General features: G+C 38.0%; 1 protein-coding gene across 2 annotated transcripts in view; it reads left to right on the forward strand.

Moving 5' to 3' along the window:
• The window catches only part of TACC2 (transforming acidic coiled-coil containing protein 2), a 154,419-nt gene that overhangs the window by 40,547 nt on the left and 97,283 nt on the right, over positions 1-16,589 (forward strand). For both annotated transcript variants that reach the window (XM_087725921.1, XM_087725922.1), the window contains exon 3: positions 5,581-5,721. In XM_087725921.1, coding sequence (XP_087582047.1) covers positions 5,581-5,721 — 141 coding nt within the window. The remainder of the gene's footprint in view (positions 1-5,580; positions 5,722-16,589) is intronic.

Raw genomic sequence — 16,589 nt, forward strand, 5'->3', positions numbered from 1 at the left:
AAGCAACAACTGTTCTGTTGTTTTAGTTTGTTGGATGGGATCCAAATATGTTTGCTCTAGGTAAATCTCTATTTCAGAGGCCTTGTAAGAAAAAAAAATGCTCATTTGGCAAATTTCTGACTCGTTGATTTCCCTTTTTTTATATAAGAAAGATGAGGGATAAAAACTGCTATTTTTATTTAGCTAGTCACTGTTTACTGGTATGTTCTGGGAGCTCTTTTGGTTCCACCACAAAACCGCGGTAGACAAAAGCGCGGTCGACGAAAGCGCGTACGTGATGTCATCACAGCGCGACGAAAAAGATCGAAAAATGTAAAAATAAAGCGAAAACCTTACCCTAACCCCCCCCAAACCTAACCCTAAACCTAACCCTTAACCTAACCCTAAACCTAACCCTTAACCTAACAAAAAACCTAACGCTAACCCTTAACCTAACGCTAAACGTAACGCTAACGCTCTAAACCTAACCCTAACCCTTAACCTAACCCTAACCCTAACCCTAAACCTAACCCTTACCTTTATGTGAATCGGCTTGCTGTAATTTAATTTTTATTTCAATTTTTCGATCTTTTTCGTCGCGCTGTGATGACATCACATACGCGCTTTCGTCGACCGCGCTTTTGTGGAACGCGGTTTTGACGGGTCACGGCTCTCTTAGATTAAATTCTGATGAAAAATTGAAGCTCGTGAACTTTGGTTTGATATTGAGTGACTTAGATTTCTGGACTTAGGTTTTGGATGCTGTAGAACTGTGGCTAATTTACGGCTAGTTTTTTTTTACAAAAATCCTTTGTATAGCAAAAATGGAGTAAGCAGAAAAGAGAATATGTGAGCTTGAGATTTATTACACCGTGTGCAAATAGCAGAGTTTCCTGCTATCTTCAAACCATCTGTTTATTTATTTCTTAGATTTTTTATTCCGCTTTTATTATTTTTACAACGCATCTAATCCTACTTCCTCCACCTATTTTTTCCCCACAACAACAACCCTAAGAGATAAATTGGGCTGAGAGAGTCAGTGTGTGACTGGGCCAAGGTCACCCAGGTGCAGTGGTGGGTTTCAAAAATTGTTTGAACCTACTCTGTGGGTGTGGCCTCCTTTGTGGGAGTGGCTTGCCACCCATGTGACCGGATGGGAGCGGCTTGCCGCCCATGTGACCGGATATGAAGATGCCGATGACACTTGTCAGAACCATCTTAAATTACCTCACACACAGCACTGGCCTGCATAAGAATATGATATAAACTTGTTTTTTAAAAGGCATCTTTGGTTTGTGTTAAAACAACTTCAACACACGCAATGTTCTGATTGCACCACAAACGCAGTAGTCATCCTTACCTTTCACAGAGGCACTGAGTTTTATAAATATGAGCATGATAGTGTAGAATAATCAGATCCAAGGACCAGTGGTGGGTTTCAAAAAATTTTGGAACCTCTTCTGTAGGTGTAGCCTGCTTTCCGGGTCCACTGGTGGAACCTCTTCTAACCGGTTCGGTAGATTTGACGAACCGGTTCTACCGAATAGGTGCGAACTGGTAGGAACCCACCTCTGCCCAGGTGGCTTTCATGACTAAGGAAGGATTTGAACTCACAGTCTCCTGCTTTCTAGCCTGGTGCCTTAACCATTAGACCAAACTCTATGGATGATTAATGACCAGAACCAGCACCTTTTTAAAAGACTCTAGAACATTCTCTGTGTTTTAAACATGTAGATCTGATTTATGCATTGGACTAAGCCAAACTGTGGCTTTTTCTTACTTTTACTTGAAGCTTTATGTGTTTTCATTCTTTGCACCCTTAATTTAGCATGTTATATGAATCCAAACCACTGTGGCTAATTCAATAGATTAAGACTAAGATACAGGACTTTCTATCTGGTTATTCTGTGCAAAATATTTTATCATTGTTGGTTAATGATCTAAATGTTCTTAGGACGGATAGAAGTTAAATACAATAGGGAACAGATGTCCCCAAGTTTTAAGGCTGTGGAAAGAATGTCCCAATTTATTCTGATCTTGGAAAGATAGAAACTTAGGTTTAAATCCTGGGGCAGACCTATAAATAGAGCTTGATTATTGTGATTTATTTTTAGGAATCCAATGTGCTTGCATATGTAAGTCTTCTGTGTTGCTGCAATAGCACAACTTGCCAAGTGGTTTCTGTGATCTTCCATTGTAAAGAAGGCTCTGAATATACAGTTACAGATCTAAGTTCCAGTATACTGAAACTAAATATTAGTAAAAGACTGCTTATTTACTCATGGAGTAATGTAGGAAATGTGTCTAAACCATGGTAATTTGATGATGTGTCGACTTCAGCTCCTAGAATTCTACAGCCAGCATGCCTGTCCACACATCTTAAGTTGTTGAGATCAATAATCATTGGTTTAGAGAATTTGCATAGGCATAAGTGGTATATCCCTAGCGCCGCGTAACGGAGTGAGCTCCTGCTACTTGTCCCAGCTTCTGCCAACCTAGCCGTTCGAAAGCACGTAAAAAATGCAAGTAGAAAAATAGGAATCACCTTTGGTGAGAAGGTAACAGCGTTACGTGTGCCTTTGGTGTTTAGTCGCGCCAGCCACATGACCACGGAGATCTCTTCGGACAGCGCTGTCTCTCTGGCTTTGAAACAGAGATGAGCACCGCCCCCTAGATTCTGGAACGACTAGCACATATGTGTGAGGGGAACCTTTACCTTTAAGTGGTATAAGATGGTTGAATTAATAGAGGATAAAAAAAGGCATGGATTTTGTTCTTATATTGAGTCAATATATAATGTGCTTATTATATATTGATGTAGTGCTCAGTATTGATGTAAATTCTATGAAAATTATGAAGTATATATTTATTCCAGAGCATAACCTTTTATACTGATAAACCAAGCTCTTTTGCTACCTCTTTTCTTTGTTCAAATTCTTAACTAATTTATAATTAAACGTAGAGAGGATATGCCTAAGCATATCCTAGAAACTCTATATTTAGTCTTTAAATTATTACAGTTCTTCTTTTACTTCTAATAGCTTTTGCAGCGTTAATATGCTAATTAGCATATTTCCACTCAAGAGTGCTTGCTTTAATGCAGTGGGGAATTATGAATGATGGTTTGTGTATTCATTCATCCCATTCCCCACCCCACTGTTCAGCTTTTTGTAAGTATCCCAGTGGTCAACGTATTTTATTTTATTTTTCAAATTTCTGAACCACCTATCATCCTCAGAGAGGGGCTACTACATTTTTAAGGTGTTATTTTATCTCTGATCCATAGAGGGCACTCTTATAACAAACATATTTTCCTCTGTTCATTCACATGCTCAGTGATTATTGTATAGCTATTTTCATATTTCAGAACTGAATGCTGCATATACAAGCTTGGTTAAAGACAAGGATTAATATAGTACTCCTACTTAACCAATACACTGTAATCTGAAAACTTCTAATTTCCTAAAAATAGATCTGAAATCGAACAATTTAAGTCAATATTTCAGGCATCAATATCTTCATGTGATCTTTTATGGAACATCCCTCTAATAATTCAATATTTTTGGTGGAAAAGAAGTTACCTTTGTTTGGATTGCTGAAAGTTTCTAAGTGTAGAAGGCTCATCGAATGATTGTCCTCCTGTCATAATTTTGCCTCCTAATGTCAGTTGATGGCTGAGATGATTCCTATTGATATTTCTGGCAGTCACTCCAAAATGACTAAGCTGATCAGTATTATTACTGCCAAAGACCACACTCTCCAAATACATAGAACTAATTAAAATTCTTGGTGTACTGAAAAGTTGAGGACAGTGCTAGAAAGTAGAATTCAGATAATGAAAAACATTGCTAAACATTGCTAGAGTTCACTTTTTGGAAATATTGTGGAAGTTGGCAAGCTTTTCAGAGGAAAACTCTTAAAGAGCCAGGTCCCACATATACTATATTGCCAAAAGTATTTGCTCACCCATCCAAATAATCGGATTCAGTTGTGAGCGAATACTTTTGGCAATGTAGTGTATGTTTATTACACTGTTTCTGTCTGCTGTAGTCATTTAGTCCTTGAGAAAGTCCTCAAAAATTAAGTATCATTAAAAGGTTGCCCTGCTTATGTTTTTACACTGTGTGTGAATTCTGTTGTGGTCTGGACGATGGTCGACAAACTGGCGCAATGCATGGAAAAAGCACATGTTATTGTAATGTACAGGAACTCTTAGATGATGAAACACCTCAATTGAATAAAGAAATATGCAGTTAGAAGAGATGCCAACTGTTATGATGCCTTTGCATGTCCAATTGGCATTAGAAACATCCTGTATAACCTTTGTCTGGCTCAACTATTTGATGAAGGTTCGATGAGGTTTCATTAATGTTACATTAATAATATCCTGAGTGGAATGCTGTATAACTTTAATAATCCCTAATTCAGTGTTTCTCAAACTTGAAGATGTTCGGACTTCAACTACCAGAATTCCTCAGCCAGAGAATGCTGGCTGGGAAATTCTGGGAGTTGAAGTCCGGACATCTTCAAGTGGCCAAGGTTGAGAAACACTGCTCTAATTGATACAATATGCAGTCACCAGATGCTTAAGACAAGAATGGTTAGAATGGCTTAGATATTACTGTGCTATCTGCTTTGGTCATCAGTTTCTTTCTGGGCTAAATGTAATACTCTAGCACTGGTTTTTAATTGATCAGAAAAAGCCATATCCAATGGTTAGGTTTTGTTTTTTTCCATTTGATTCTGCCAGGATTGAAGATCACTTTTAGATAATCTGTTTTCTTACAGCTCCATAATGGGTATTTAGCAATAGCAATAGCAATAGCAGTTAGACTTATATACCGCTTCATAGGGCTTTCAGCCCTCTCTAAGCGGTTTACAGAGTCAGCATATCGCCCCCAACAACAATCCGGGTCCTCATTTCACCCACCTCGGAAGGATGGAAGGCTGAGTCAACCCTGAGCCGCTGAGATTTGAACAGCCGAACTGCAGAACTGCAGTCAGCTGAAGTAGCCTGCAGTGCTGCATTTAACCACTGCGCCACCTCGGCTCTCTTTGATTGGCAGATACCACTGACCCTGCCCTTATTCTTTTCTTGGTGAGATTCAGTAACGCCCTACCTTCTTGCATTTCAACATCTTTCCAAAATGTATTGGCATAACGTTTTGGTGTTGGATTTCTACTGTTTCAACATTCTGTTAATTTTACACATCTTAGTAATGCTGAATATTTGTGTGGGTATGTGTGTTGCTAATTATGAGCATTAATGTGCATGTGTACTTTTATAATTGTGCTTTATTGTAAATTGATTCGATTTACTCCAACAATGAAATAGAAATTTAGAGTGCAGTTGTCAAAACAGTTGGATTCCTAGTTTGGTTTTTAAAAATGATCTCATACATTGAGCTCTTCTGAAATGTCTAGGTCAGGTCTACATCTGTTTAATTTCAAGTGGGCTGCAGAAGACTAGATTTCCCACTAGGAGCCAAGCATGAGATAAATGTGCAGTTAATATAGTCTCTGAATACAGTTTAAAACATATGTGCAGTTCCCGTGCTTTATTAATATTAGTTTTTTTTATAACTGTCCATTATTTTGCAGTACTTCCCAGCTGTGTGATAGCCAGCAGCCAGATAGCACAATTGCATCTCTTCCTGGCTCAGGATCATTGGCTCCTGAATTCCCTATTGAGATAAAGCAGTGTGACCAGGAGATTGGAAAACCCATTCCTGAAACCAAGAGGTATGTTGATTCCATTGGGCAGAAGAAAATTCCAGCGCCATGTGAGCCCTTTATTAGAATATCGCTATTTTATAAGTGATGTATGGCATGGCAACAACATATTTTGTTTAGTGTAACTAATACACTAATCAGCTTAATGCTATAAATTAACAACCCAAGTGGCTAAAATTGAAGGTGCATTTTTTATAATTTCACAAATGCACTTTTCCTGCTAAACTTGAAGGAAAAAATGGCTTTCACCCTGTATGTGTTCAGATTAAGCAGATGGTTTGCATGTGGATATAAAATCACCGTGGATTTTCTTTTTTGCGTGCAAATATACATCATGCTGTTGGAGAAAGTAGTGTTATAAAAAGAGAATAATTGTAAGAAGTGAAAATTGGTGTCAGCCTCTGCTTTGCTGCTGCTTCGGCTGCCATTGAAACGGGGACCGGGGGCGTGGTATTTGGGAGGGGATTACTAATTGTGCTGGAGGAAGATTCTGGAGTTTCTGCTGCCTGTCTTACTGCGCATGCGGAGGAGGTTTCCCGCCAAGGCCAACGGCACCGCCATTCCATCTTGGTGATGCCTTTTGAAGTTATCTCGCACCTGACACTTGGGAGAATTATGATTGGACTGTGACTGGGATGCCAAGGGGTGGGGAATGGGTTATTCTATATATCATTTGCTTTCGCACCTAAATAATCAGTCTTCGCTTTGCTACGCTTCTATTCATTTAGAATTAGTAAAAGTACACTTGATTTCTATCAATGGAGTCTTGTGGTCTTCTTTCCTGATTATCCAATGAAGGAGTGCTAACAATTGGTCTCTTTTAGTAAGTCTTCAAGTGAAAGATGTCATTAAATTAGAGAGATCTTTGGGGGCATGATGTATTAGGTTTGAGAAAATATGATGTTTTCTAATGACTTTCTTATTGTAAGCTGCCTAGAATCTATTGACTGGATGGTGGACAAATTTATGAAGTAAATAAATATAGTTAAGAAAAATCTCTGGTTTACTTGAAGACTATTTGGTACACATCTCCATATGTTTCTGTTTCGATGCCATCCTTTCTTCTAAGTATCTAAACAAAAATTAATACTCTGCCTTTTGTTCTTAAAATTCTCATCTGACTTTTTGAGGATCTTAACCATTATATCCAATCATTCCTCAATTTTTCCTTTCCATTATTACTCTATCAACTCTTCCTTCATATATAACATTTGTTTTGAAAATTGATGATCTACATTCATTTTCTCTGTTATAAAACCATATTAAAATATTTTGCACTTTTGTTCACTTTTTGTTGTTATTGTTTTATATTTTTATTCACTTTTTAATCACTCTTGACTTAAATCTCATTCAATCAACATCATCATTACTACCAGTATTTGCAAGTCTTATCATTTTTCAACATTCTCTCAATTTTGATTTTTTTTCTTGATTTTTATTGTGCAGTCTTGAACATTAGCAACCGTAGGCATTAATTTTTGTTTCAATTTTTGTTATATCCCTGTCATTTCTATACAAAAACTTTAATTATTCTATAATTATCTTACTGCAGTGCTATCCTAAATTATTTCAGCAGCATTATATCAATTCTTTTGCATCTTCTAGAAACTGCTTATTTAGTCCTTTTTATTTAGTTTTAATTTTTATTTCAATCACTTCACTTCAAATGAAGTGAAGAAATACTTTAATGGTCTTAAGTAATCCAGCTCTTCTTTTCAGAAAGTTTGGAAAACTGAATAATAATAAATTTGCATAAAATAATAATTTGTCCATGAATGTCTAAAAGTGATTTGCTAAAATCTTAACTGAATTATTCTATAAAATCAGATTCTAATGAATTACTTGAAAATTTAATTTCCCCCCAATTTATTCCAAATACTTCTGACGATCCTTTAAACATTTTCTCAGCATCTGTTGTGTTTACATAAATTATTATACGAATCATCTAAGAATGTATATAAGTTTTGAAACAATTATTTTAATATTTATTTTCCATTAAGCCCTTGAAGATTTACAGTTAATTTTTTATGTCTAAACACAGTAAATACTATAATTCATCCACATTCTTGGAAGCATTTTTTTTTGGACCCAAGAATATGCCATTAGCATAACCTACATATTTTTGTGGCACTTTAAAATGTAATTCTTTCCACTTTATTCCAAATGGTTTTCACATCATCTTTCTATATTTTTATTCATCTTATAGGGAGATAATTGTATCTTCTAATATTTTTTTCATATAGGATGCATATGTTCCTTTCCTCTCTTCATTCTTTATCTCCTCTTTTTCTTTTATTTCTTTCCTTTTTTATGTCTATTTTTCCATAATCCATTCTTGACACTACCAAATAATATCTGTCTCACATTCATAGCCTCCAATATTCTTCAACAATTTTCTCAACATTTGATTACAAACAGTAAGTCAAAAATGCTGATAGAGACATGAACAAACTTACATTTAAAACATGCATTTGAACAAACTTCTAAATAAATATTCAGTAATCTTTGGTCTCTGAAAACCCTAATCACTGTTTCTGTATCCTTTCATCTCATTTCCATCAAGGTTTAGGTTTAGGTTTATTAGATTTATATGCCACCATTCTCCAAAGGACTCAGGGTGGCGTACAACATTAAAAGAAACATATAATACAAAAGTTAAAAAAAATTAAATAGAATATCCCAAACAAACCCAATTAGAATTGACAATAACATATTTTTTTAAAAAAAATTGAATTAAAATTAACAATGATCAATAATTTGTTTGGTTTGATTCAGGCCAGGCTGGCTTGCTGGAAAAGCCAACTTTTTAGGGCGTGTCGGAAGGACCAGAGGTCGGGGATTATACGAAGCTCCCGGGGGCAGCTCATTCCAGAGAGAAGGCGTTCCCACAGAGAAGGCTCTCCCCCTGGGGGTCGCTAGCTGACACTGTCTGGCCGACGGCACCCTGAGGAGGCCAACTCTGTGGGATCGCACTGGACGATGGGAGGCTACCGGTGGCAGTAGGTGGTCTCGCAGGTACCTTGGGCCTAAGCCATGGAGCGCTTTAAAGGTCATAATTAGTACCTTGAATCGCACCCGGAAGACAACCGGCAACTAGTGCAGGCTGCTTAAAAGGGGTGTAACATGGGAGCACCTAGGTGCCCCCATGATAACCCGCGCAGCCGCATTCTGGACCAGTTGAAGCCTCCAGGTGCTCTTCAAGGGCAGCCCCATGTAGAGAGCGTTACAGTAGTCCAGGCGAGAAAGGTAAAAGTATAGGCTTTTGCTACAAACAGAGTCAAAGTTCTTTCCTAAATGCCCAAGCTGTGACAGATCTGACCCATCCCTATTTCTTTCATTAGCACTATTCCACATACAGTTACAGTAACATACAGCTATGACTAACCTATGAGCTAGGAATACTTGATACCCACAATACCCACAATTACTACTAATACTTTTTGATAGACATTTCATCCCTTTTCATTCAATTTTAAACCTCCATGAATGTATTCACCAAGTCAACTCGACAAGATCAGATCACATTCATTTAGATTTATTCCATCCTTTCCTTTTCTCTGGTGCACACCGTATCTATTTTTTTTAAAAAAAGATTTCATTCATTAATTCATGCTCTTTACTATAATACTCATCCTAGATTACAAACCCATATGTCATTGACGTCAACAAGTGACCCGTCAACACTAACCTTCCACTTCCCTTTGTGGCTCCAGTTAATCAAGGTTTCACATCATGCTTTTTAGTGAGATAAAGGGTAGATTAGATTGCCAGCTGTTCCTTCACATAGCATTATAAAAATACAATACTAGTCAGTTTGGGCTTATTTTGGCAGAATGCCACGAGCCCACCCTAAACCCAGTTTTACGAAAAAGGTTTTTATTTTCCATTTTTTTCATTTTCATACACTCACATATATACTGTGCATAGCCGGAGCCATACAACATTAAACAATAATTGCAGCAATTCATCTTGTCAACAATACCCCCCAAAATAGAAACCCAATATACCTCTTCCACTCCCCGTACACCTCTTTCTTCCACCCCCCTCCAACTTTCTATCCTCCCTCCATCATCCCCCTCTACCCTACTTCCCCTCCCCCTCTACCACTCCTCTCTCCCGAACCACTCCCTCCCTTCCTTCTCACCCTCCCTCCCATCCTCTCTCCCATCCCTCTCCACCCATCTTTCTTCTATCCCACTCCTCCTCCCCTTGGTGTATTTCTACTATATGTCGATGTACTTAACTTATCCTATTTTTACAGAGAAATTAAAGAAAAACAGTATACATGTGAAGTCACATTACATTGAAATCTAACACATCGTATCTAACCTAGTATATATCCCTCCCTCCCCCCACCCTCCCCCCCAACACCCCACCTCCCTCCCCCCCCCCCGACTTCCCAGAGCCCGTACACGGTATAGATTCTAAACCCAGTTTTACATTGTTCTGTTTCAACCATGTTCTCTATTCTGAAGACTGTTTTTCAGGGCAACACACTACTGTTTTACATCCCCAAATTGGGAGATACTATTGTGTACTAATACATTCACGATACTATTTCCTTTTAACAATAAGAATTAAAAAAAAAACAGCTGAAGGTCATAGGGCCTATCTCATTTGTAGTCCATAGATTACATACATAATTTATGATACCTAATTTGAATGCACAAATATTGTTGTTTGGTATTGATTTTATAATACTCAGTTGCTGTAATATGGAGAGTGTATCATTTAGCAACATCCTGAAACTAAACCAAGATTTATTTTTAAAAACAAAATATGTCCTTTTAATATACTCATAAAAAATACTGCGTATATATGTGCTAATATGCTGCTATATATATATTAAAAGTAATAACTTGGCAAGCTAAAACATTTTTATTTAGTGGGAATATGCTCATAATATAATATATAATTTTAAGAAAGAGTTTTTGCCATCTTTTGGAAATTATTTGTGCATGTACTGTATGTATGTATGTATGTACGTAAGTACATATGTATGTATGTACATACATACAGTATATCACATGAAGTGAGTACAGCCCCTCACATGTTGTAAATATTTAGCAATAGCAGTTAGACTTATATACCGCTTCATAGGGCTTTCAGCCCTCTCTAAGCGGTTTACAGAGTCAGCATATTGCCCCCCAAAACAATCCGGGTCCTCATTTTACCCACCTCGGAAGGATGGAAGGCTGAGTCAACCCTGAGCCTGGTGGGATTTGAACAGCCGAACTGCAGAACTGCAGTCAGCTGAAGTAGCCTGCAGTGCTGCATTTAACCACTGCGCCACCTCGGCTCTCTAAGTATATCTTGTCTTGGACATTATCACTTACGGGTGTTCTCACTTTTGTTGCCAGAAGTTTAGATATTACTGGTGTGTGTTGCGTTATTTTGAGGAGACAGCACATTTACACTGTTACACAAGCTGTATACTCACTACTTTACATTGTAGCCAAGTGTCATTTCTTCAGTGTTGTTACATGAAAAGGTATAGCAATAGTTAGCAATAGTTAGGCTTATATACCGCTTCATAGGGCTTTCAGCCCTCTCTAAGCTGTTTACAGAGTCAGCATATTGCCCCCAACAACAATATGGGTCCTCATTTTACCCACCTCGGAAGGATGGAAGGCTGAGTCAACCTTGAGCCTGGTGGGATTTGAACAGCCAAACTGCTGAACTGCAGTGCTGCATTTAACCACTGCGCCACCTCGGCTCTCTATACTTAAATAGTTACAAAAAGTGAGGGGGTATAGTCCCTTCTGTGATATAATGTATGTATGTGTGTCCCAGCTTTGGGAAGAGACATGCAAACTTTCCCAAAAATCTGAAAGTGGGTTAATGGTTTTTGACAAGATTGCAGATTATCTGAAATCTGAGTTCATCTCAGAGGACTTCCAACCTCATCAAATCTCTTAGCAAAGGAGATTGAAGAACGGAGATGACCAGCATATGTATGTTCTTTGTAATGTAGCTCATTAGATATAGAAGTGATTGTTTGATTCATTTGAATGAGAGTCTTAACCAAGTTTATTAACCATGTAATTATTAAATCCTGCTATGAACTACGTTCTGGTGAAATATCTAATTTTCAATCAGATGGATGAACTTTACTTCACATGAAACCTTCCTATTCCCTCCCCAGTGAAATGAGACACATGCTCACGTAGGTATCAGGTGCAAAAAAAAAGAACAGCTGCTGTATGTGGCTTTATACGCTTATATTCTTGTTCACGAAAAGGTCGTGGTACGGAATTGAGCTCATTGAACCACACATTCCCCGGGGACCATGATTTCTTCCACCCAATTGTTCTAAGTTAGCAGCTTAGGGCAACTGCATTACCTGAATCCCAAAGAAATATATTAATTTAACACGCACCGATTAACAGAAGGGGAAGTTGTACGACAAGTGATATGTTGTCTTTCTTTCCACATCAGCAAATAAAAGCGGGGGAGAGGAGGGGTAAGAAGTCTACTTATGCATACTGTAGGAAACACGTCCCTGCAAATGCATCACTGAAAAAACCAGCACATCAGTACTTTCTTCTTGGCATTTTGCCTAATGCTGCACATAAGCAGTATAAAACATTACATCATTACGGGAATTGTAATTGATTGCTGGCATAGCATTTTAATGAGAATTGATTAGAAAAACCATAAAGTCCGTTTGTTTTGTCATCCTGTTTGTTTTGTTCTGAGAGTATTCAGTTCAGTGTTATTTTTTCTTTATGATTTAACGCAGTGGTGGGTTTCAAAAATTGTTGGAACCTACTCTGTGGGTGTGGCCTCCTTTGTGGGAGTGGCTTGCCGCCCATGTGACCGGATGGGAGCGGCTTGCCGCCCATGTGACCGGATATGAAGATGCCGATGACACTTGTCAGAACCACCTTAAACCACACACAGCACTGGCATGCATAAGAATAGGATGTCAACTTGTTTTTTAAAGGGCATCTTTGGTTTGCGTTAAAACAACTTCAACACACGCAATGTTCTGATTGCACCACAAACACAGTTGTCATCCTTAACTTTCACAGAGGCACTGAGTTTTATAAATATGAGCATGATAGTGTAGAATAATCATATCCAAGGACCAGTGGTGGGTTTCAATTTGGAACCTCTTCTGTAGGTGTGGCCTGCTTTCCGGGTCCACTGGTGGAACCTCTTCTAACCGGTTCGGTAGATTTGATGAACTGGTTCTACCGAATAGGTGCGAACTGGTAGGAACCCACCTCTGGATTCAATGCATTAAAGCTAGAGTGAGCAAGCAATAGAATTTAACATTCATGGTTTTTGTAGATAGTTCCAGCCTTGGGTTAAAGAAATTATCTGTATTGACTTACTGTGTTATGAAGTACCATGTTTTAAAATCATGATTTGCTATTCCTACCTTTATTTGCATGCTCTAAATAAACCTTTCAGATGATATTGAGACTGAAAAAAAATCCTTTATCAGTGAATGGATTATCAAAATTGCAAGCTTGTAGAGGCTTCTAATAAAATTCAGAAGAATTTGCTTCAGACTAAATTTGTGCAGTACTGGTAAAAATAGCTTTTAAGAATGCTTCTTAAAAGAAATTAGAAAAATGTTAAGATGAGCTTTTCAATGTGATGTTCTCTATGTTCGTTGGGATTTTAACTACCAGAATACAGTCTCATCACATTGGAAGGATGAAATGTTGGGAAAGTCTGAACAAGGCAAGTATTAATGAACAGCAGATGAGAACAACAATACAAAATAAATGTTTTAACTGTGTTATTGGATATACTTAAGGAGTCGAAGGATTTGATTGAAATAATGCAAAAGCATCATTCTTTATTATTTTTTTCTCTATATTATTGAAACTAATAGAAAAAGCAGTTTCATTTCCAGCTAAATCTTCTGATTTATAGCCTCTGATTGTTGTTCAGGCCAATGCAAAACTATTTGCCTCCTTTGCTGATAAGACAGGGCTTCAAAAGTACAGTGAGCATTTTTATGAATCCCCAGCTTTCATCTCTAGTTAAATGTAAGCACGAATAGATGCAAATTATTATATGATTTTGGCATATGTGTACTTTGTTCTAATCCTACCTCTGCCTACTCTTCCTAGTTCTACAGTTAAGGAAGGGCTTGTAGGTATTTATGACAAAATTTCCCCCTTCCTCTGGTTCAGTCAGATGGCTTTGATCTAGTTGATGAGACCCTTTGACAAGTAAAACTTTTGATCTTCTCTCATCTGTCACCCAACTCTACCAAGACTTGTCTACAATAAATAATATGTCCCCCTCTTCATCTATACTACTTTCCTTTAGATACTTCCCTTAAACACTTAATAGATTTTGGGCTATTCACTAACTATTAAGCCTTTAGCAATGAAGGTAAAATACAAGGTCTATTTTAGGAGTTTAAGTACATAAAAGAAAATACAATAATAAAATACATGCTGAATACAAATAATGTTCTTTGCCTTTACACAATATTCTGATTTGTTCAGTATAATAGATTATTAGCTGAATTGCCTTTCCTGTAAACCTACCAGTTTTGCTAACATCTTAGAGCCCAGGATGACATAGGACAGTCTATGACTCAAGTCCCAGTAGGCTGGTCTTTGAAGTAGGGATTTTAAATAATTAAGCCTAACAAGGGGCATACAGTTATCAATCAAATAAAACAACAGCCATATATTTGATGACTGGGCACTACATATGCACATCCTCTGGTGATATAGCCAATGATGGAGCCTTTAGCAGTGAAAAGGTGCATAGCAATAGCAATAGCAGTTAGACTTATATACCGCTTCATAGGGCTTTCAGCCCTCTCTAAGCGGTTTACAGAGTCAGCATATTGCCCCCACAGTCTGGGTCCTCATTTCACCCACCTCGGAAGGATGGGAGGCTGAGTCAACCTTGAGCCGGTGAGATTTGAACCGCCAAACTGCAGATAGCAGTCAGCTGAAGTGGCCTGCAGTACTGCACTCTAACCACTGCGCCACCTCGGCTCTTGCATAATCCATTCTAGGATCACTAACCATTCTCTTTTGTATTAAAATAAAAAGTCCATTCTCAATTGCTATTGGAGGTGTTGTAAGTCCATGTTATTAATTTTAGCTGTCAAGCATCATCTCCATTTCCAAGCTTCTTCTCAGAATTCTGCTGGGTGTTTCCAAGACCTCCGTCCTTTGCCATCTTGCATCTCTGCCATCCCTCTCTCTCCAGGGATAATTATTTCTCATCAGAATATAAACTTGTCATCAGTGGTTTACTAGCAAAGCAAGCAGAAACTGTTTTGTTTTGATATTTGCATAGTCCCATGGATTGATGAAGACCCATTGAGAACTGAGATCAAGTTGATCACAAAGAGTGCTTTAAAGAGCATCTGGACTTTGAAAATCTGACTCAGATAAAGAGCTAAGAGAAACAGCTGAGCAATTATTTAAGACATCATGAGATGCTAAAGACAAAATAATGGAGAAAGAGGTGAAATATGCTGACAATGGCAAGATCCACCTAGTTCTTCAAGGTGATGAGGCCTTTTAATAATCAAGAAAATCCCATCCTTTTTGATGTTCATTGATTTGAGGAATAGAACAAGATGAGAAATAAATCACAGTAAGAAATATTGCAATGTACCAGCAAATGGACTCTACATATTTTTTCAAGTTCATGGAAGTCCCTTGTGGCATTTTTACACTGTCTTTGCAACTTTCAGTTGCTGATAAATAAAGGATTATGCCAAAAGAGGCTTAACTTTCATTTCTTTGCAAGCAAGACAGTGTTTTTCAGCCTATTTAAGCAGCTTGTCTTCCAAATTTGCCTGGATCCACCTGCATAAATGCATTGAGGGCTAAGATATTTCTACGGTTCTCTGTACAAGGATACATTGTCATTTTACCCTCTGTGAAATATATGTATTGCAAAGCAAGGTAATCTAGGTTTCAGTGGAAAACAAACATGTATCAGTGAAGGATGCCAGGCTAATCTTATTGCATTCTTTGATAATGTGACAAAATTAGTGGACCAGAGGAATGCCGTCGATATAGTTTACTTGGACTTCAGTAAGGCATTTGATAATGTAGACCATAACCTATACTAGATAAAGTAGAAGAATGTGGGTTAGACAGCATCACCACCAGATGGATTCGTAACTGGCTGACCAACCACACTCAACATGTAGTCCTCAATGGAACTGCATCTTCATGGAGGGAAGTATGCAGTGAAGTACCCCAAGGCTCTGTTTTGGGCCCAGTACTCTTCAACATCTTCATCAATGATTTGGATGAGGGAATAAATGGGGAACTCATCAAATTTGCAGATGACACCAAGCTGGCAGGAATAGCCAACACTCCAGAAGACAGGCTAAAGATACAGAAGGATCTTGACAAACTTCAACATTGGGCACTATCTAATAAAATGAAATTCAATGGTGAAAAGAGTAAGGTTCTACATTTAGGCAACAGAAACGAAATGAACAGGTACAGTATAGGTGGTACCTTGCTCAACAGTAGTAACTGTGAGAGGGATATTGGAGTCCTAGTGCACAACCATTTAAATATGAGCCAGCAGTGTGCAGCAGCTGCCAAAAAAGCTAACACAGTTCTAGGCTGCATAAACAGAGGGATAGAATCAAGATCACATGAAGTGTTAATACCACTTTATAATGCCTTGATAAGGCCACACTTGGAATACTGCATTCAGTTTTGGTCACCACGAGGTAGAAAAGATGTGGAGACTCTAGAAAGAGTGCAGAGAAGAGCAACAAAGATGATTAGGGGACTGGAGACTAAAACATATGAAGAACGGTTGCAGGAACTGGGTATGTCTAGTTTAATAGAAAGAAGGACTAGGAGAGACATGATAGCAGTGTTCCAATATCTCAGGGGTTGCCACAAAGAAAAGGG

Source organism: Thamnophis sirtalis, unplaced genomic scaffold (genome assembly GCF_051295495.1).
Source record: "Thamnophis sirtalis isolate CommonGarterSnake01/CBP01778 unplaced genomic scaffold, rThaSir2_p1.2 scaffold_11, whole genome shotgun sequence".
NCBI classification, from domain to species: Eukaryota; Metazoa; Chordata; class Lepidosauria; order Squamata; family Natricidae; genus Thamnophis; species Thamnophis sirtalis.